This window comes from Gavia stellata, chromosome 4 (assembly GCF_030936135.1).
Source record: "Gavia stellata isolate bGavSte3 chromosome 4, bGavSte3.hap2, whole genome shotgun sequence".
In the NCBI taxonomy this organism is placed as follows: domain Eukaryota; kingdom Metazoa; phylum Chordata; class Aves; order Gaviiformes; family Gaviidae; genus Gavia; species Gavia stellata.
This window is the reverse complement of record NC_082597.1, coordinates 13,950,563-13,973,733: the sequence shown is the minus strand read 5'-3', so window position 1 is coordinate 13,973,733 and position 23,171 is coordinate 13,950,563. Positions and strand designations below refer to the sequence as shown.

Here is a 23,171-nt window from a genome sequence, read left to right as displayed (position 1 = left end):
ATCTAAGATTTTGAGGTATGCAGCAGCCCTCTTCCTGGTAAATCTGATGGTTTTGCAATGACAATGAGCAAGCACAGTTGTGAGCAGGGGCTTGACATAGTTTTGGAAGCCCTGGACATTCACAGCACATTGGAAATTGTGGCTCCATGTGTACAGTACGTTTGATGCTTCCCCAAAAAGTACGGCCATGCGTGCACAGTATGATGGCACTGCCCAGAAATTCCAGGCTTATTCTGCAGGTCCAACACAGAAGACTTTTATCATGTACACTGATTCTACACTGACAGTGCATAACCCCAATTCAAACCTGAATAATAGCAATACATATAAGATCAGAGTTTCATCAAGCTTTTCACCTTGTCTTGAGTAGTGACCACCAAGTGAGCATCCCAAAAAGATTATTAGGACCCTCTAGAGACCCTTCCCAAAATATTTTATGAGTATCTAGTGATCAGTCATTCTAGGGCTTCCTAAACTAGATGCTGTGGTTTTGTATTGAACAGCCCTTGGTGTCCTTTTCTTCCATGAATTTATCAAATTCTTTTTTGAATTCAGGTACATTTTTAACATCCACAATGTCCTGTCACAAGTTCTACTGGTCAATTATGTGATGAGTGAAGACATAGCTCCTTTTGTTTGCCTGAAGGCTGGCATCTTCTGGTTTCATTTGATATCTTCCAGATTTTGTATTGAAAGAGAGAGTTATTTCCTATTCACCTTGTTCAGGCCGCTCCTGATTTTATTGATCTCTAGCATATTTCTTAGTGCTTTTCACAACAAAAACCTTCATCTATTTTATTGTTCTTCATCATGTAACCGCTCCATATCTTTAACCATACTTGCTGCACTTCTCTGTATCTTTTGCAGGACTTCTGTATCTGTCTTCAGATAGGTATGTAACTATTAACACTATTGAAGATGTGGATGTGTCATGTATTTATACAACAGCAAAAGGATATTTTATGTTCTTGATTCCTTTTGTAGTGATTTCTAGCATTGTTTGCCTTCATCTTACATTTCTCTACAGTGAATTTTTGTTGCCTAGTCATTACGTGGTAGGAAGTTCTTCTGTGAGTCTGCAATCAGCTATAGTCTATATCACTCTGACTAATTCAGTGTCATCAGCAAACATTTTCATCCCTTTTCAACACTGTTTTCTGATCACTTGTGATCTGTGTTGAGCAATGCAGACTTCAGCACAGAGCCATGTGGGACTCCACGTGTGAGCTCTTTCTACTGTGAAAGGCAACTATTAGTTCCTTTCCCTTCTTCCTATCTTCTGAACATTTCTTCATGTCTGATTAGCTTCCCCAAGAGCCTGGAGGGAGGCAGCTTTTTGAGTGCCTTCTGGAAATCCAGGCAGATGGTATCAAACAGATCTGTGTTGCCAACATGTTTTATTGACTCTGGTAGAGGGCTTTGGTAGATGAGTGAAGCACGACTTTCTTTTACAAAAGCCACATTGCCTCTTCTTCATTGTATCATATTTATCCTGATGTCTACTAATTCTGTTGTTTATTATTGTTTCTTCTGGTTTAACCAGTATTTTTATATTATATATTTTATATATATTATTAGTTCAGGTATTGAAGATCTGACCTGGAGTCCTGCTTAAAAACTGGTATCAGGATAATAAGCACTAAGTTTAACAATGGCTTCTGCAAGCTGTCTTTTATGGGAGGTGTGTTAAATGAATGCAGTTAAGCAGCTGAAGCTCTGCTCCTTTAAAGTATGCATAGGAGACAGCTTCAAGACACTGTGTCCATGCCACGGCATGGGTTGAGCAGTGCTGCTGGGATCACCGCGTTTGAGAAGCCTCTTGGTAAAAATCTTGCTGAGCATTTGCTCTCCTGTCTGTGAGCAATATAGAAGACGACCATTCATGTTTCACTTAGAATGAAACAAGGCGAAAAAAAAAGCTCAGGCAGCATCTAAGTTTGAGCTTAACCATGGATCAGGTTTTTCAGGAATGGCCAATTTTGATGAGCATTTTAAAAGACTGTTTATTTGGTTCTACTAGTTTCACAATATTGTGACTGTTGACTTCACTGGTTTTGTATAATGGAAGTAAAGGCTAAAATGAAAAGCAGGTTTAAACCATGAGTACAGCTAACTTTATGAGTATTCTGCCTTACCTGAGAGTAGTTTGGTTTTCTCTATTTTTACATGTAGTATTCAAAGCATTCAGCCATGATATTACCTACTCATTGACTTCGCCAGATAGATTATGGAAAAAAGTAAGTGGTTTATTATGTTACAGGCTCTTGGATTCTTGGATGTTTGGGAGAAAAATAATGTAATCCAAAGAGTTTCTAATGGATTCTGCAGGTATTTCCAGTAAGACAGCCTGTATGTATGTATAGCAGATTTGATCTATTAAATGTTTGTCAATTATGTATCTTGTTCTGGTAGACCTCCTGGCCACTTCTTCAGCAGATATATCCTTCTAACACACTGCCATCATACTCATTTGTAAAAATTATCAACGGTCCAGGCAGTGTGGCTATCACAGGCCATGTGCTGTAACTTCAAAAAACATTAATGGAACAGATTTGCCTCTTATTCCTTTGTACATTGCTTGTGATTATTGCTATCATAAATTACAAGTACCCAAGTGTGTTCTCCATCATGCACACTTTCAATTTGGCTTTGTTGTTTCTTTGACACATGACAAGACGCTGCCTGTAATGAAAGGCACAACTTTATCTTTGCTGCTCTACCCACATGCTTATGCCATCTTTCTCTTTCTTGATATTAATAATTTCCATCCAGTTACATTCTTTGACACATAGTGCTTTGAAAATGCAAACCCAAAGTCCCCAGACAGTATAACCATCCAGATGGCAGTGAGCGTGAATTTTAGATTTTGATTGAGATGGTTAATACTGATGTGAAAACAAACAAAAAACCCCCATGTTGGCAAAAAATTGCCTACTGACTACGCATCTGGCAATGTAGCAGGTACATAATTTATTCCAAGTACAGAGAACATGTTGCACTTAGAACACATAACCAAGTATAATGGTTTCTGACTTTAATCAAGTAGAATTTCTTTTGTGATGAATCGAAATCGAGGTGTTCCCTACTTGCGGAAAGTATAAATTTGTACAACAACCAGTAAGGAAAAAGCAGTGAGCTGTTTTAAAGTTAAATAATTAACCAGAAAACTGCAGATACTACAACCTAGTTATGTTAATGCTGAAGTCCTAGCAGTTTCCAGAGTGCATGCTCAAAAATGATAGCCAAATACATGTGCAAAATAGTTTTATGACTGATTTATTTGAGCAATTACTGCATTTTTGTACATAAGAGCTAAACAAAAGGAGGAAAAGAGAACATTTTAAAAGAGCTTCATGTTACTTTCCTTCAATGAGTGATGCTGAAACGTAACAGCTGCATTGTATTCTACCCTCACTCTTTGTGGAGATTTCCTTTTATCACAACTGAATAATTTTTTCTTCCTCTTTCTATTTTAGTTCATAAATTTATAGATTTTACCATCCACTTTAATTTGCTATGAAAGTAAGAAGTCCAAAGTCTGTACTATGAAAATGGAACAGTTCTAACTACTGAACATTGCATGCTAATATTTTTGATTCTCTGGATTCTTTTGATCCATCAAATTTAATTCAACAAGTGTCAATATAGGTGCCAGCAGACAGAAATCAGTTTTTTAAAAAGAATATTCCATCATAATAGTCTGGTTAGAGAAACCAAAACTGTATGACAACATTTTTTTAAATGACCATATATGTTAGTATCTAGCTTTAATGCTGATATTTATTTCTTTACAAAAAAAAAACAAAGAAAAGGAGATAAATCTAACCTTAAAAAACAGTCAGGCAATGCTTATCAATGACTAGTTACGGTAAGGAGATGGGGATTAGTTCAGGAATTGTAAGGTAAATATGAAACTATTGAAAGCAAAGAGTGAGCTGTCCTTGCAAAATGGTCTTCTGGGTCACTACTTGCAATGGAATTTCTCAGAATTCAGTCTTGGGCACAGCATCATTCAATGGTTCTATTCATCACCTTCATTAATGATCAAAAATAAGAATATAGTAATGAAATTTTTGGTGGCAGAAGACTAAAGCATGTCAAGAAGGAAGAAAGGCAGTCCTTGAGGACATGAGGACTAAGAGCAGGGTGGAAGTTAGAGTGAACGCCATTGCACTGGAGGGCAGTTCCTCTGCAGGCCTTTGTCACGGTCTGTGTTAACATCTTGTAATCATCTCATCATCTTCTAGATGGTGTAAAAATCCTTCCCCTTCAGAGCTTGTACATGAATGGGAACATGCACCACCTCTACTATATCATGATTCCTCTTTCTCATGGCAGCCACCTAAATTCTGCTCCTGCCATCTAGGATGTCTTTCATGAGTCTCTAGGTCAGAACTGGGACTCCTGAACCGAGATGTTTGGCTCGTGGCCAAGTCTGTCTAGGCTCTTCTCCTTCCACGGCCTCCAGGTTTATAAGGAATTTTTACACTCAGGGGGAGAAAATACCGGGCACCTTATTTACTTTCTTATCTGGCTTTTCCAGTGGGCCTGAGGTGCCAAGACTGAACCATATGGACTGTTCCCCAAAGAAGGAGTTGGACCAGTTGACTTACTTGGTTTCTAGGTCCTATGTCAATGTCACAAAGTCCGTGGTAATGCCACTGCCAGAAGGTTCTGCAGAGGGATCTGGACAGGCTGGATCGATGGGCTGAGGCCAATTGTATGAGGTTCAACAAGGCCAAGTGCCGGGTCCTGCACTTGGGTCACAACAACCCCATGCAATGCTACAGGCTTGGGGACAAGTGGCTGGAAAGCTCCCCCGCAGAAAAGGACCTGGGGATGTTGATTGACAGCCGCTGAAGATGAGCCGGCAGTGTGCCCAGGTGGCCAAGAAGGCCAACGGCATCCTGGCTTGTATCAGAAATGGTGTGGCCAGCGGGAGTAGGGAGGTGATCGTGCCCCTGTACTCGGCGCTGGTGAGGCCGCACCTCGAATACTGTGTTCGCTTTTGGGCCCCTCACTCCAAGAAGGACATTGAGGTGCTGGAGGGTGTCCAGAGAAGGGCGATGAAGCTGGTGAGGGGTCTGGAGCACAAGTCTGATGAGGAGCGGCTGAGGGAACTGGGGTTGTTCAGTCTGGAGAAGAGGAGGCTGAGGGGAGACCTCATCGCTCTCTACAACTACCTGAAAGGGGGTTGCAGAGAGGTGGGTGTTGGTCTCTTCTCCCCAGTGACAAGTCATAGGACAAGAGGAAATGGCCTCAAGTTGTGCCAGGGGAGGTTCAGGCTGGATATTAGGAAAAATTTCTTTACTGAGAGAGTGGTGAAACACTGGAACAGGCTGCCCAGGGAAGTGGTGGAGTCACCATCCCTGGAGGTGTTTAAGGAACGTGTGGACGTGGCATTGTGGGACATGGTTTAATGGGCATGGTGCTGTTGGTTGGTGGTTGGACTTGATGATCTTACAGGTCTTTTCCAACCGTAGTGATTCTGTGATTCTGTGAAGACTGTTCGAAAACCTCACTGCCACTGCTATAATGTTGGGAGGTTTTTCTTATTTCCAGCCTTCTTGTGTGACCAGTGGAGGCAGACAAGGGGATTTATTTTGAGATGAAGCTTGACAGTGTTATTAATTGGATTATATTCAGGTTTACATGTGACGGCAGGAGCTTGGACTTGGTGACTTTTGCTACTCCTTTTCAGTTCTTACCCTATGTTCATCTATTCCTAAAGTTGTGGGACAGTTGTTCCTAATTTCAGTCCCACAGATTTCATCTGTATGTGAGGCTATTATGCCTTTTTTGTTGTCACTAATAGTTCATCGTGCTCCAAGCCTGTTGTATGGCATCTGGCATATCTGATGGAAATTGTGAAGTAGCAAAGGCTAAATGAATTGCCGCATTTTTAATACGTTTTCATTAAGAACATGATATGCATCAAATCACAATATTTAGAACAGTACTGCAAATAGGTTTCTGCAGAAGGGAAACTTCACTAATGGTTTGTGTATGATGTGTATTTCTCTTGTCACCTAAATAATTCTGAAGAATTCCTCCTTTTCTGAAAGACTTTCCTTCTGAGACCGATGTGGTCAGCAATCAGAATTCATAAGGAACCGAGGACTGCAGGGGATCTCCCAGGTGAACTCCACACGATGGTCTTGAAGGCAATAGCATTAGATAATCCTCTTATAGAAAAAACCAGCTTCTGCTCCTCACTCTGTAAAGGCTGCTTGAGAACTCCTTATTCTTCTCAGAATAAGATGCCTAATAATTTCTAGTTTTCACAGTCTGTACTTATTTATTCTTATGATAATGTTGTCTTTTAACTTAAGTAGAACTTCTTTTCCCTTGATTTTTTTAATCCCTTGATATATTTATAGAGCAGTCATATCCCTTTTCAACCTTCATCTCCAAGTCCTTATTATTGTCTGGAAAGACAGACTTTCCATTCTCCTTTTCATGCTAGTAGCTCCTCTGGATGTGACTGCAATCTCATTACAGACATATTGATAAAGCAACACTAAAATTCATTTTATTTGAATTTTTCTATCAGGTCTTGAAAAATTCAAGTTGGAAAATGAGTTTACAGAGAGAATATGCTTTCCTACCTCTATTCAACCTGTTTATTTTTAGCTGAGTATTACTGAATATGGAAGCAGTCCAGTTTACATCCTGGTTTGATTTCCTGTTTACATGAGCCAGTCTGGTGTCACCATCGTATTTCTGGACCACTCTGGAAGCCTGTGTGCAGCCTTCCTTCCACCTCCGAGGAGAGCTGCCCTACACAATAGAACTATTGTTGTGCTCTCCGATAACAAAATATGAATATTGTTGAACACAGTACATGTTGGGCTTATGTCACTTTGTTAAACATGCACAGATACAGCAGCAAACCTCTCACTGAAATGTGGGAGAAAACTCACATTAGAGAGTGAAGTCAGAACTGTACCCCTATTTGTTTGAAGTTAATATAAAAACAGACCTGGTCACATATAGGGTGTCTCCCTATAGTACAATGTTCATGGGCTTGAGGGGGAGGGGTGTCTTTAGTTTTCTGCTTTGCTTTTTTTTTAATCTGGTTTTGTTTCCCTAACTATAAAGCTCACTATTCCCTTAAGAGACTATTAAAAATATTTTTTTTTAAAATCTACAAAATAGTCAAGAATCTGAACTGGCCACTATGACTACTAATGGTCATAACAGCAGGCATTTTGCAGGAGGAACTCTTAGGGAACTCAGTTTCACCAGTGTATCTAATGCATTAGTAGCAGCAGTCTCAGTTCTTGTTATTATTATTTTAATAGGGTTTTCAGAATAAAATGGAATAGTATGTCCATCCAGAGAATGCTAATGCCAGGTAAAAGAGAACAATTTAATCATTTTGGCTCAGATTTTGTCTAATTATTTTTGGTTTTATTTTCAGTCAGGATGCATTTTAGAGAAGTGGAAATATTTTAATTCGTACTGATTAATATAAAACTAGAGACAAACATTAGCCTGAGGTTTGTTTAAGGATAACACTAATATTGCTACACTAATGGATAAGAACCTTGAAATAGAACTGATAAGAGATTAATTCTTTTGTTCTTCAGGCTGATACAGAAAAACTAAACTCGATAAATGATGCAAAGCTCATTCAGTTTTTACACATCTTTCAGATTCATTGATGCAAGATTTTAGTACTAAGATTATTTTTTTTTTTAAAGGGATACAGCAAACTTAATTTTTGTTCAATTACCTGTTTTCAAAATCAAATTTTGAATGAGTGCCTCCCATTAGAAAACCCAGAGTGTCTTTTAAACATGCTGATTTTTTTAATGATGCTTTTTCTGATACTTGTAGGCAAAGATTTGAGAGCACAAACACCTAACATGCCCTGTGCACAGGCTTACCTTCTGCTGCTGGTATCTCCATTTCAGATGTGCTGTGGCCGTGTCTGGGGAATACCCTTGACAAAAGCTTTGTCACAAGGAGGCAAATGAGGTTCCCCCAGAGCAGCCCACCGTAGTGCTGCAGCTGGCTGCTGGCTGGCAGCAAACCAGAGCTGTGTCAGGTTGTGTCAAATGTACAGCATAGTCACAAGATAGAAATATTCCCACTTCAGAAATCGTACGTCCAATTTTAATAAGGTCAAAAGATAGAGATGGAAAATGGCTCCTGATTTTCCTGATCTTACATCCAATAGTGCAAAGCAGGTATCCTACTGAAATCAGCATTCTATGTTGAGTGACATGTATAAATAACAGTCATCAGGCCTCTCAGTGACTTACAATGAAACTATCAAAAAGTAGCTATCGAAAGGAGACACAGCAATTTATTTGGGCCCATATGCTATTTATTTTAATATCGTTACTGTCTTGCAGAAAATATTCATTGTATTCTGAAACACCCTTTTTTACATTCACAAAAAACAAGCAAAATACCTCAATCAACAAATTTTAATTGTATGAAAATTTTTTAAAGTTAAACAGAAAAGTTTTAAGTCTGGACAGTATTTCACAGCTGTTTTCTTTTTCGAACTGGTCATGCTAGAGGATTATGTTGATGATCATAATGCACACACTTATTTTCATTTCAGTTGCACGTTAGCAATTCCTAAAAACCACTTTAAACCTGAATGCTGCTACAGTAAGTACAGCAGCAAGAAAATAGTTTCTTCTATGTATGGAAACCGTGTGCCTGTGTGTGGGTGTGTGTGTATATTACAGTTAGAGAGGAATCCAAATTATGCACAGATTATGAAACTCAGTAATTATGATCTAAAATATTTATTAGCTGTATAAGAAATGTCACATTTAAAGTATTTTAGCACTATTGTGCAATGAATCCCAGAAGATGGTAAGTAAATAAATAAAAACTAAGCAAGCCACGTCAAATTAAATTGTAGTAGTAGCATTTTCAGTGGTAATTATAGAAGAGGAGTCTGTCATTGCCTAAGTGAGAGTAACAGAGGCAAATGTCAAGAAATCCAGCAGTCACATGGCACTTAATTAGTATGGATGGAACATGTTATACAGACATTGGTCAGGTCTTTATGACTCATTTAAAATGAGATTAGTTTTGCGTTTTAATCAGAAATTCAATGTATTTGTTGTATACAAAGCATACAATGCATCTTCCTCAGATTTACTGTCCACAATGTCCTCTGTGTTCAAATTGAGTATTCTGAGCATCCATGGGGATTCCTGTTTGCTAGTTTGTTACTTATAATCTAAGAAGTGGTCAATTGTAACTGAGTATCTACCAGAAAACCCAGTATGATTATGTTTATCCTCTTTGGAAACAAAAGTGGCTAAATACCAAAATGTTTTGAGGGACAGAGTATACAAAAAGTACTTGATGCTGATATTCCTGAACATTTCATTTAACCGTTTTCAACCAGCATGAAACATTTTGACATTTGTGGAAAGACACATTGCATTTCAGTTTGTCAGATCAAAGACAAATGTGTCATTTGGACTTAGTTTTCACATGTACCCTTGAGCTGCTCAACAGCTTCCTGGCATTTATACTCCACACTCCAGTTCTTTCATGGGCTGGGTCCCTATCCCCAGTTGTACTGTCTTCAATGATAAAGACATTTCTGCATCTTTAAGTATAACTGTCCATTGTTTTTGTCAGAAAGCAGAAAAACTTTGGCAAAATTGTTTCCTGTGGAAAATTTTTTTTACAGAGACAGCATTTTCCACTGAAACACCTCATTTTTAGAAAATTTCCAACCAACTGCACTTAAAATGCATTTCAAGACTATTATTTTATAACCTATGAATGTTAGCATCTAATTTTTATCCTAAATGATCTTGACTACAAAACCATTTTTCAGACTCTCAGTATAGATAAAATTAATTGGGATTTCATGTACAGGATATATTGATCATAATTTAATTATAATTACAGTAATATGTTAATAATTACACACTCCAAATAGGTAGTTAAAATCTAAGACTTTGTAGATTATTGCAAAGGGGAGGAGAAATTGGTGATGAAGTGAGCTATCATTGTAAACTAGTCATGTCAAATTACAAGGAATGCACAAAGGCATGTTTTGCTGGACAAAGGAGGAATCAAACCATAGGAGCCGATGCCCTTACTCAGAGCTGTAGGGTTCTTTCAGCCTTCCCTCCCACTCCAGTTCTTGGATTTCTTTCTGGAACAGAGTTTTGGGTATAGATATGCACTAGGGTTTGAACACGGCTCCAAGCCACACAGCCATTGCAGCCAAACAGCTTTGAGGTGAGCCTCTGCTCCGTCTCAGTCTTCAGGGAAACCTCCGAAGCTTGGTAAACTGGGACGTTTGGTACTCCCGCCCACTGACTGGGCATAACCATGGTATGCATGCCAGGAAACACATTTACCAGTTAACACATGCTTACCTTGTGGGAACATGAGAAGCCACCTTTTAACAGAAAAAACTGGCTGTCTTCCTTCCCTGCAGCAGCTGGAGTACTGCATGGCAAGGCAAAATGTGATTAATAGCAGACAAGCTGCAGGTGATCTACTTGCTTTTCTCCAAGGACCATACTTGTATGGATTGTTAAAACACAACCACAATTTTCTTCTACAGATTTTGGTTGCAACTTCCTGTTCTATCTATAGGGTGAGTAATTCGCCCTGCGTCTCTCTCTCTCTTTTTCCGCCTCTCTACTACAGCTACACAAATGCACACTCATGCACACATGCTAGCTTGGTCAGATGTCTGGGTTTAACCCAGACAGTTTGGGTTTCGGATCAAAAGTCTTGGTTAAAGCGCTGCTTTTGCTGCTAAAAGGTTAGGTGTCTGTTCATGGCACAGAGGTGAGACAGCCTCATGCAACATTCGCAGGGCTGAGGGAGGTAAAACTGGTGCTATTGGGTTTGTGCTCAGGGCTGTCTGGCAGCTCTCACAGGTACACATGCATATGCAAACAATGATAGGCAAAGTTCCCCACCCAGCTATTTCTAATTTCGTTGTTTCATATATGCCTTTGCTTTGGCTAGTGACACATGCCTAGTTTGGGGGGCTTTTTTTTCTTCTGAGTTTGTATATCCTTCTTATCAGTTAACCAAAATGAAAGGTCACTGTTACACCTGCTAGTCTACAACAGTTTATTACAACGCAGCGATAGATTATGAACCAGGCTAGACTGATAACTTGGGTCCTTTCGATGTGAGGCAATAATGACGTGAGATTCAAATGCAATAAATCATCATCTTTCCTTCTCTCCTAATAAAGTCCTCTGTAACTCTATTGCATGAATAAATGAGCAGAGTGAAGATGACCATACCACATTCAAGATTTCATCAATGGCTTGCTTAGTCCCAAATACCACTTTTCTAAAGTTACATGCCATCTGGCACTAGGAGCAGGTTTGCCAGGGCAACTGCTGAGCAAACTAAGCAACCTTCCTGAAGCAGACGGAAATCAAGCAAGGTGGCATGAAAAGATTATATGACGATCCAAGTCACAGCTATTCTTGGTGATCTCTGTGCCCCTTCTATCTATCTATCTATCTATCTATCTATCTATCTACCTACCTACCTACCTACCTACCTACCTACCTACCTACTTGTTTCTGTATTTCCCTTTAATGCTGCTTTTTGGTAGGGGAGAAAGATGAGGCTTGGAGAAGGAAAAGGAGAAAGAAAGGCATTGAAGCAAGAAAAGCAGGCATCTTCGTGGCTCTTCAGGGCTGACTGATTAGCTTACTTACAGAGGCTGGTGTGAAGGACAGTGAGAGGAGACTGAGCTCTGACAGCTGAAGTGCTTGTGTGGGGTGCTCAGGCTTCAATATTCGTGTGCAGTGGGAGTTTTTCAAGCCTCACTAACTCCGCACAGAAGACCTGATGCCCTTTCACAGTTCCTTGGTGTGTCCTTATGTCAGCTGTACCTTAGGCTCTATGAACATCAATTGCTAAAAAAATAACCCTTTTATGAGAGACTGAAGTCTGCAGCAAATCATGTGAGAATGCTAACCTCCTCAGTTTTCCAACCTGCTCCTCTGCCAGAGATGACTGCTTCTGTAGCAGATGCAGGAGAAAGAAATGTGTGGCCATGCACCAGCAGCTACAGTTCAGGGTCCTGCGTCGTAACTCAAAACTTGCCTTGATTAGGAAGATGATGAGTTGATGGGCATTGAATTGGGCTGAGGGTGGTAACATGGCATTTTGCTAATTCTAGTATAGAGGTGGTAATCTTTGGCAATCATCTAAAACAGTACTGTCTGACACCATCACAAGAAGACCAAGCTTTTATGTAGGTTTGTTTCAGTAGCAAAGCCAGCTTAATTGAATCATTTGCGAAGAAAACCACAGTTTCTCTATGGGCTTATATTGCAGCTGAATCGGTTCCCTGAGCTGGTTTGATGTATTGTCCAACAAGTGGTCGTGCTGGTGTGACGACAAGCACAATGTGCTACAGTGGGTGGGAATGAGTAGTAGAAAATGGGCGATTAGGTAGGAGTGCCTTAACCAGGTTATGCTTCTCAGCACGGGCCTTTCATTAGTCTGTGTGGCAAAGTTTTATTGGATCAACTCCATCAATAAAGGCTGTCTAGTTCTTCACCAATAAAATTATACTTTAAAAGACTTTACTTAGTATATTTATTACGCTATAAGGCTATACATACACACACCTCTCTAAAATTATTTTGCTATACTGAAACAGAAGCTATAAATGTAGTCAGGACACCAAACATGATGCTTCAATGTTTAACTTTTTCACAAAAAAAGAAAGGCAGAAACAGCACTCCATCTTGCTGGCTCGTCATGTTTTGGTATGGCCAAAACATCCAACATCAGATCAGAAGGAGATTTCAAAATATTTTCTCGTAGGAAGGCCCGAGGTGCCTGAAGACATCCCCGCTGCAGTACTGAGGGGTGGGGGGACCCTCTTCCTGTCAAGACGTGTTGAGCCAGCCCTGCACCGGCCTCCCTACAGCGTCTCTTACTGCCACCGCTAACCAAGCCACAGCCCCTTACGGACACCGACGGACAGAACTTCCGCGTTTCATCTTCGCGTGCGGACATTTTCACTAAGTATATATACATATATATATATACACGCGGGCAGCAGTCCCCGGACAGGAATCCGCGCCCGGCCTGTCACCTCCCCTGGCCCGCCCGCCATCTTCCCACCGCCCGGTGTTTACCACAGCGGCACCGCCCGCGGCCCTGCCCCGCGGGGAGCCCTTCGCGCCGCCTCGGTCACCCCCACCGCAGGGACCCCCCCGGGCACTTTCCACGCTTCGGGCTTCCCACCCGAGGAGGGAACCCTTTTCCTCCGGGCGTTTCAGTGGGACGCTTCCTGAGGAGGCGACAATCGCCAGCCCCGCAGCCCTCCCCCGCTGCGGACCGTCGAGCGCGGGGAACGCAGCGCTGGCGCGACTACAGGTCCCGGCATGCCGCAGCACCGGCCGCTGCCTCCCGGCCCCGGGGCTGTAGGCACCCACCGCCGCCCCATTGTACTCCAGCCGGAGAAAACCGCACTTCGCTCCGCTCAGCCTCCCCTCCCCCCCCGCCTTCCAAGTGGTCCCTTCCAGAGCTCCATTCTGCGCCCTTTCGGAAGGGCCCATCCGTGGGAAACGGAAGGGGCTAGCAGAGCGGGGCGAGGCGAAGAGCGCAACGAAGTTCTCCCCCGAGGCTGGACTAGCCGGTGATTAGCGTGCGCAGTCACCAATAGGACGAGGCAGGTGTCAGAGGAGCCAATGGACGGGAAGCGGGGGCGGGCCGGTTCCCCAGGAGGGGGCGGGCGTAGGAAACGCCGGAGGAGCGGGAGCCGCGCCTGCGCGGGGGGAGGAGGTGGGGACTTCGTCGTGTCCCTGTGTCGGCGGCGGCGTCCAGGGAGGGTCGGGTGGAGGGAGGGGAGGATGGAGCGGGCGGCCGAGCGGCCGTGAGCTGGGTGGGGAGCCGCGCCGCGCCAACAGGCCGCGGGGCAGGCCCGGGGGGTGGGAGAGGACAGGAGAGGAGAGGCGAGGCGAGGCAGGGAAGGCAGCCGGGTGACGGGCTCGTGCGGCGGAGGGGGCTCGAGGCGGAGAGCGGGCGGGCGGCCGGGGCTGGGGCTCCCGCTCCGCAGGGCGGCCGGCGGGGCAGGATGAGCCAGGAGGAGATCCTGAGGAAATTCATTAAGCGAGTCCAGGCCATGAAGGACACGGACCACAATGGGGAGGACAACTTCGCCAGCGACTTCATGGTGAGGGGCGGCGGCGCGGCGGGGGGGGCGGGCAGGGCTCCTGCCTCCCTTCTCGGGGCGGGGGGGGTGGTCCCGCCGGGGGGGCCGAGGTGCCGGGCTGCCCTCGTAGCCCCTTCCTCATCCCCCTGCGAGCAAGGGAGCGTCGAGGGAAGCATCGCTTCCCTGTGAGTGACCTGCTATTGTGTAGCCCCGAAGCTGGACCGGCTCCCCCGTGCCCCCCACCACTTTTTGAACCCGGCGAGGTGGGAGGAGGTGGCCGCCTTAATTTACCCTTCTTCCTGCTCCCACCCCCCCGGGAAGGTTTGTCACCGCAGCCCCCTGCCCCGGCCCTTCTGTCCTCCCGAGGAGGTGGTAGGTGATCGGCTGTTGCAAAATTAAACGGGAGCCTTCCCCCCCCGCCCCTTTCCTTCCCTGAGCAGATAAAGGGGACAGAGGCGGCTCGGGGAGGGCTGTTAGCGCTTCCTCTCCCTTACAGACCCTTTTCTCGCGGGGTTGCCATGTATAATGTCATCTGGGGATAATCGGGCACTCCTTCCCTCCTTTCCCTCTTTATCTGCCCCTGTAGCTGCCTGCTTGAGATTTCTCTTCTTTCCGAGGAGATGCGTTAAATGTATTGAATAGTCCTTGGAGGACTATTCATCTTCCTTTCCCTAACATCTCCCTTTGCTCCCCATCCCCCATCGCAGCCGTGCCTGTATCCCTCGTCCTTTCTTCCTTCCACATCAGTTCACCGCCAGCCTTTGATTAACACGAGTGCTCGGACGAAGAATTTATTGGAGAATTAGCTCTTTTCCTGGTTTGTTTTAGCTGGTTAATCGGGCTGTTAAAATGTTTGAGGGGATTTATCTTTTATCTTGAATAGACAGTCTGAGCTGTGAACAATAATTTTGATTGGGCAGATGTCACTGGCACTGTTCAATATTGTTTAAACACTTAATATCAAAATACAGTTTGACCCACAGAAGAGCTAAAGATGAGCAGGTTAGCAACCTCCGTATACGTGTATCTTTGTAGCTTGTTTTATTATCTGGCGCTATTTGGGATTAAAATCACATTGTTGGCCCTTTAAGCTGTCAGCCTTTGCTAGTGGTCTGGGAACAAAAAAAAAAAAATAATCTCAATGTAAATGTCGCATCAGGGATTGTCTGAAATATGGGGAGGAGGCCGCGGATGTTGCGCAAGGCGGAGGGGCGTTGGGAGCGCTGGCAGGTCCAGGGGTGGAAGAGGAAGTGGAGTGGACTTTGGGAAGTAACGAGTTCATCCAGGGTGGGGTGGGAGCCCGTGGGAAATCGGCCACGCTCTTTGGGCAGGCTTCTGCAAATACAGAAAGTATGCTGCCGAAACATCTGAGCATGTGGGAAAGGAAGAGAGAAATATGTAAAATTAAGAACGGCGTTGGAGCAATAGGACAATTCCAAATCTGTTTCACTGTATAGAGCATCATTGCATGAGAATTTAAAGGTTAAATACTTTGACAGATATGTTTCATTAAGTGATAGTTTCAGTAATATAATTGCTATTAAAGACAAATTGACCTCTCGTCTTGTACTGATGAGTCTGTTTTGTTCACATGAATTACATGTACTTTGCAGAAAGGGTGGCCTAGACTAGTGGAAAATGTGGGATTTTTTTAATAGCTTGTATGTTAAATACTTTGTATTAGATCTCCTCACCTAGTTCTACAGTTTCATATCTAATAAATAGCCTAATGTTTTAGCTTTGTTACGGCCGAATGGTATACAATAGTTTTGTCATCCTTTCTGTTAAGTAGTAGCACCTCTGTACGGAAAAATAGCTTTTGTTTCAATTTCTCTATTTGACAGCCTGTTGTTTCTCTAGCTTTCAACTGTATAGTCAGTAAGCTTTCCCATCACTTTCATAGAGCAGCAAGGAAAGCGAATGCTGCTAAAACATGGGAAAGTAGGATTGATTGTAGGAGCTAATTGTCACGGCATTTCGGGAGAAAGATGTGTTACCTGAAACAGTAATAAATGCTTTGGAAAGAATTGCATTGAAAATTTCTTTTGTCGTCTTAACGCTTTCTATTTCAAACTTTCATTTTTGCGTAATAAATTATAGGAAAACCAGGAAACTAGTATGCTGATCTTTGGCCTTCATGTTCACATAAGTCTCAATATTCACCTCCATGTACTAAAACAGATATAGATTAGGATGGCAACAAAAATCATAATTACTGATTTATTTATTTTTTCACTATGAACATGTGGGGCTATTTTGTTGGGGTTTTTTGGGGTATTTTTTTTTTAACAGAGCCATGCTTAGATGTTCTTTAAAATGATTGAAAAGGGAGAAGAAAAGAGAGGCGAAAGGGGTGAAAAGATTCAGTATTCTCTTTTCTATAAGATTTAGTAGAGATTTTTTGGGGGGTGGGGAGGAAGTTGTGTTTTCTCATTTAAGTGCAGGATGTGCTGTTGCTGCTAAGCAGTGGCAAATTTGTGGAATAGGAATTGCTGTTACTCATCACTTAATTTCCAAGTCAAAATGGAATCTAAAAATAGGAATGGAATAGTGGGTGAATGCAATTGAAAACAATTCTTTATTTTCACATCTTCATTGCCGTTGAATGTGTTGAGTAATAGGCTTACAGAATTACATTTAGGCCTGAGTGAATGAACTAAAAGTCCTTGATAGACAGGTGCCAGGGAGTGCTGGAAGAGAAGATAGAGAAGCTAGAGTTATGTGCAGGTAGACTGATTAATCTGGCTGAATGTTATTGAAAGTCCATAGTGTAGATGACTAAGACTGCTATTTAATAATGCTATTGACATGCCTGAAAGCATGTTCCACTTGGAAGGTGGAAAGCTGATTTTTTTTATTTTTTTTTTCCCTGCCTACAAGATAAATTGTATAATCTGGGTACCAATAGCAAGTTTGTTACTGGAAATCAGATGTATTTAATTTCGATTAGTTTGCACTAGAAGGTAAGCAGGACTTACTAGTAGATCACTTCAGTACTGTGGGTGTGCACAATTAGATTTAAATGAAGTGGACAGTTTGAAAATAGTATAAGCTTGCCTGTGTGTTTTGCCAATAAGCATGTAGCTGTGGATATAGAGGCAAGTGGGCTTTTTTCTAAAATAATGTAGGTTAGAATTTTACTAGTATGGTTACAATACATCCAAGAGTATACTTTTTCCTTGTTTTCTGCTGACATTGCTATTTGGGCAAAAGGAAGTAAGTATAGATTGCTTGATTGTATGAATACAACCAGCCGGGTCTAGATTCTGATTTTCTATAATGAACATGTGTCTTACGTCAAACAAGGGTTGAAAGTCAAAGCTCCATATGGAGGTAAAGAAAACAATTTTTCTAGATTTTAGAAAGACCTAATTATCTTTTTTTTATGATTTTTCATTTAAGTCATCCACAGCTAACGCTTTTTTGTTTTCTTACGGAATAGTCTCAATAAAAGCATTCTGATACTCTATCATTTGTCTGATGTAGATTGCCATTTGTATAGGAGAACTGAAATATGAATGGTGTAAAGCTTTACCTTAAAAAATCAGGTGTTATGTTTCAAATGTTTTGTGGTACATGACAAACTTGCTTAATTTTTTGGATTATATCTCTGGCTAATCCGTTGTCACGGAACACAGAGAATGGCTGAAAGTGTTTGTGGTTTTTGCAGTGGGTACTGTGTAGGGGACCCTCAGCCATTGTTTGAAGGTAGTGGTGTCAAAATGATCCCATCTTAAATCATCAGTCTAATATTGATTTTTAACAACTTTGCAAGGAGTTACTAGGTACCTATATCTGGTCTCGGATCTTTTTATACCTTTCATTCAAGAGGACACTGATAACTAACTCAAAGAACTGAGTATCGTGTATCTGTGTTCTGTTCAATCCACCTAAGCTGAAACTCTTAGGTTTGGAGATAGAAGACAACTCAATGTGCTGTTTTCTAAAGTATGAAAGGGGATTTGATTGGGTCGTTGATTTCAAACAGGGAGAAAGGTAGTTTCTATGCTTTTAACCTCCTTTATTTTCAAAATTTTTATTTTTAAGTACTTCTACCTCATTGTTCTGTGAAAATCCTGTTTAAAAATGGGAGGTGGAGTGTCCTTGACTTCTAAGGATAGAAGCTAAGCTGATCATATGCAGTGCTATGCCAGATGTTAGAAAACTTGCCTTCCCTGTTTTGTTTTTGTTTTTTTTTAGGAAAGTGCATCTTTTCTAAAATGCCTAAGACTAGTAAAAATGAATTATCAATAATATTCTAAATCACCGATCAAGACTACTACGATACATAGTGAAAGTCCATGTACTAATGGCAGTTGTGATACTGATTTTGTTCTAATTCCTGTATATTCTGAAATGGCATTAAAGATATCACAAATGCTATATTCAACCATAGCCATAACACTTGGGAAACACCCTTTTTAAAACTTCATCTGTGTATTAATGTGCATTTGTGTAAAGCTTTCTGATTGAAATACCATTAATGCACCTCTTGAGTATCTGTGAAGGTATTTTTCAAATTTATAAGGCAAACATATTATCTGGAAACTTAGTGAAGAAAGAGTATTATATCTCTCTGCGTTATTATTTTTGAAGTTGTAAAAAAACCCTACAGATATTCTTGGAAATTATGTTTTCTAGTATTTATTTACTTAATGAGTTTCATGCTTGTAGCACATAGTTTGAAACCTGAGCTCTCAACTTATGCTTAATCATGTATGTTATGAAATACACACTGTCTTCTCAAGAGAAATAAATTTTATCTGGTAAGGCTAAACTGGGAAGAACACTTTGGTAGCATCAGCTAGATGGTAAACTGTTTCTTGAAATTTAAAAAAAAATTAATTGGTGTAAATACAGGTTTGCATGAAATTCTTGTAAATTGAGGGCTTTTGAATGAACATCAATAGTTCTGAGTGTTTCTCTTCCCTTAAATGTGATAGAAGGAGTGATTGCCTTGGAGAAAGTGACCCTTAAGTATGTTGTACGTCTGATCTGTTATAAGAAGCTCTGCTCTTATAGATGTGTTAATAAGTCATAGACAACTGTCACTTTAAATATGCTTTGAGCCTTTTTATAATTTCAGAGTAAAAAAAATGTGTCTTACTACTCATCTTCCATATTATGCTTCAATTTGAGTGTTAATGTGTTTTTGAAGTTTTATTCCCATTAACTGCATTTTAGCTAGATGCTGTTAATTTGATTGGGGACACACACACCAACAGTTTGCTTCATTGTGAGCAGTGGTACTCATCCAGGCCGTTCATAAAGCTTCGTTTACATAGACTACATCTGGTTGGAGCAATATGACTGACAGTAACTCTTAACTTCAGAGGCTTCCGAAATTTTGTGAAATACTGTTCTTTAAATGTTAGACAAAAATACAACTTTCTGTGAAGAAACATTCAGTTTAAATATTCAGCTTTTTTGACCCCTTCTGAGGAAGTGAGTGCTGTTCCTGTTGTTTCAAAGATGCCATTCTGAATTTTCATAGGGACAGTTGAATACAACCACAAAGCTACTATAGTGACCCTGGGGTATAAGAACTTGCAAACTCTGCCTAAAATTGCAGTAGTTCTTTCAGGCAAATGAAACTAAACCAAGTCAGTTAGGCAACACTCTGGGTTGTGTCAAATAGCTTGTGTGGTAGTAAGTTCTGTTTGCTCAGTCTCTAAAGACAGCAGTGTGTAAGTCTGCTGTTCTTATGGAGTAAAGGGTTGTGTACTGACTTCGCTGGATATTACAGAATTGTTCAGGAGGAGTAAATGGTAATCTTGACCTTGCCCCTCATGGCATACTACATGCACTCCAAATAATTCAAATAGCATGTCAAATACATACTTTGCTTCTATTCTGATCTTAATCCTACAGTGCCTTTTGCGGTATATAATTATACATATATACAGATAGATGCATATATATAGATGGATACCTAAATATCGATATATAGATATGTCTCATGTGACCATGGTTCATCAACTGTAGACCCTAATCTATAGTTCTGTAGATCTAGCTAAATGCAGAGATACATGCATATACATTTATGTGTATATATCTGGAGGTATGTATACTACTCTGCATATATGTGTGACTGATTGCTATAACAGGGAAAGGTTAATCTGAGTATCTGCTTTTCTAATGTGTATACATTTGTTAATAGTAAGTGCAACAAAAGTCTGAGGCTTTTTAAATTCATCTTAAAGCCATTGATTTTTAATAAACAGAAATCCTGTCTGATTTTCTTCACTGTTACTATTTAAGATGCATGGATTTTGTGTTGTGTACTGCTACAGTTGTACTGTAATATGCTTAGTATATAGGAAATTTTGGCATAGAGAAAATAGTAATGCACTTGTTAGCGTTGGGAAAAGAAGAAACTATATTAGTACCTTGGGTACAGGTTTGTAGAACTGAAATCAGAATCTAGATGACATTTTTCTTCTTGGTCTTATAAAACAGCTTTCATTTAGGGAGAGGCAGTAGTGTTAAAGGTCAGATACGGAATTGAGTAAAACATAAGTTAATTGGGTAGAGCAGAAGCTCTTCATGCCATTAGGAAGTGCGATGTTTGCATCCTGGTGTTTTCCTCGGGCTGTTGTACTCCACAGTTGCTACGGTTATGCCAGTGCAGGCTTGGATAACTCAGCTGTGTTTATTTGCCCTAAATGAAACATGGATATGCATTTCTATTTCTGTTAACTAGCATGTGAATGTTGCAAAGAGATTAAACTCTTTGTTTTCCTGCTTTAAGGGGAAAAAAACTTGCCAGTATAAACTTAACTCATGAGTTATTTATTCAAATTTGAACAGCCAGAATTGTTAATGGTCGGAGAATAGTCTGGTACAGCTGTTGAGTTTTTGATCCAGAACTGGGAGCCCCAGAGAGCAGCTGTATTGTTAGAGTACTGTCTCGAGTCCCTCTACATCTTCAAGAAACAAAACTGTGTTCAGACCAAATACTGTTGAGATAGTACAAGTACAAAGCTAGTAGCTTTACTAGGGAAGAAGCTGAGAGTGCAACAGCAAAGTAAGGGAAAAGTTCTAAGAGGAGAAGAGCACAGTGAAGTCCATCAGACTTTAGGACCATCGTTCTGGGTTGGGAACCGTTGTTTTAAAGTGTCTTTTGCATACTGATGTCAGAATGTTTCAGTCACGGTGAGGTTTGCGTAGGAAAGTTACAGCTTATATATCTGAGGGCCTTGTTCCAGCCACCCTTTTGCTATCAGCTGTGTAAGATTTTTTTCATTCTAAAGCTAAAAAGATGAAGTAGATAAGTTTCTACCAAAAGGTACCAGATAAATAGAGGTATAAATGGATGACCTAGTTTAGTTGACCTAATTTTTCCTCCCCTCTATCCCCCTACAAACTAATACTTTTAATTTCTTTAAAAGGTAATTTTATTAGTGGTAATCAATTTGTGGGAAGACTTTAAGGCAATATTGCTCTAATGGAAGTGTCTTTTGAAAGAAAAGCCTAGAAGAATTAAATTATCAGCTGTAAAAAGTAGCAAGCTGATGTAGCCAGTTACTTCAATGGGGGAAAATACCTAGCTATTTTAAGAGGACTGAAGCTGTGAATGATGTTGCCTCGTGGGCTAGATGTGTCATTAGGAACAAAAGCAAATAAAGATACATGTTTCATTCATTCAGATTTCTAGAAGGAAGCATCAGTAATTTTGAAAGAAATCCTACCATGATGCTTCTGACAGTTTTTTTTTTTTAATTTATTTTACTTCTGAGCTCCCTTAGTCCAGTAAAAAGAATTGAATTGCCTAGTGTTATGGATGTGCCAAGGGCAACTACGTTGGTAGACTGAAAGTTGCAAGTGCTGTATGGATCGGTTGGCTTGTTCAATTATTAATTTGCTATGATTTGCAGAAATCCTAACACAGTTGTTAAGTGTTCATAAGCATATCCATGTAATTGAGGTTCCTTTCTCTTTGGAGGAAGGGCTATACTCTTATTTTTTTATATGTTGGAGAGCAGGCCGTGATTCTTGAACATTATTGAAATATATTAGTTTTAAGTGTATAATCTTAGCTGTGAGTTTTGGTGTCTAAAGTTATAGGTTGGAAAGCATCAGTCTCGAAGGGGAAGTTAACTTAGTTAAAACCATATTGCTTTAAAGAACATGTGCACTACTTTAATCTCTTCTATTTAGTTATCATACTGAACTTGTCAATTTTAAATGAACTTTTTTACATTAACTTCCTTCTTATGTAGTCTTGTAAATTGTAGCTGGTCTAAGGTCAGAGTACAGTGGTGTCCTCTTGAACAATTTTGCATCTTGCTGCATTTATCTGTCTTGCTGTCTTGTCATGCTTTCTGCCTCATGTGGATGACATCTGTGTTTTGTTTTTCATCTGAAAACACACAGATGTTTTGTACTCTTTGTGATCACAGGAAGAACAGCTTCTACGTGGATCAGTGAGATTGAGACCAGTTCTTACTTCGGTTCTGGAGAGGTAGATGACCATCTTTCAGCTGTGCAGCAGGACTACAGTGGGAACAAGGGGCCAAGACTTTTTCTTCTGGACAGCTAATAAAGGACAGTCAGTGGGAGGCTGAAAAGGATGTGGTACATGAGTGTCATTGTCTCATCTTCCTTCTTTTGTCGAGGTGGGGCAGTTAGCACCTCTGCTATCGTTGCTGTCTTTCGTATCTGCTATAGGGTCAATATCAGGGTTGAGAAATCCATTTCTTGTGCTGAGCTGGATGTCCGCAGCTGTTTAGACAAGGTTCTAGTTCATGCAGGTTTTGGCTGGACTTCAGAGGCCGGGAGGCATGATTCCCAGCTACTTACCACATTTGAGAGTTTCAGGGGGCTGTTGGTCCAGAATTTTCATATTGTTTTTCATAGTTTGATTTTTTTTTTAAATATATGTTGTCATTCATTTAGGTTAGTATGGCATTATTCCTCTGATAGTTCTTGGAGGACAGCTACCTTTTGAACAACTGGTTTCCTAATTTAAAGGGTGCTGTACGGGTTTCGTGTCTTAAGTGTTCAAGGGACTTGCCAGTATAGA

At 40.9% G+C, this 23,171-nt stretch overlaps 1 protein-coding gene across 1 annotated transcript in view; it reads left to right on the top strand.

Annotated features, from left to right (window-relative positions):
• Window positions 1-14,036: 14,036 nt before the first annotated feature.
• Window positions 14,037-23,171, top strand: part of PTPN12 (protein tyrosine phosphatase non-receptor type 12) — an 82,779-nt gene continuing 73,644 nt past the window's right edge. The window contains exon 1 of the mRNA XM_059816216.1: window positions 14,037-14,167. Coding sequence (XP_059672199.1) covers window positions 14,069-14,167 — 99 coding nt within the window. The 5' untranslated portion in view covers window positions 14,037-14,068. The remainder of the gene's footprint in view (window positions 14,168-23,171) is intronic.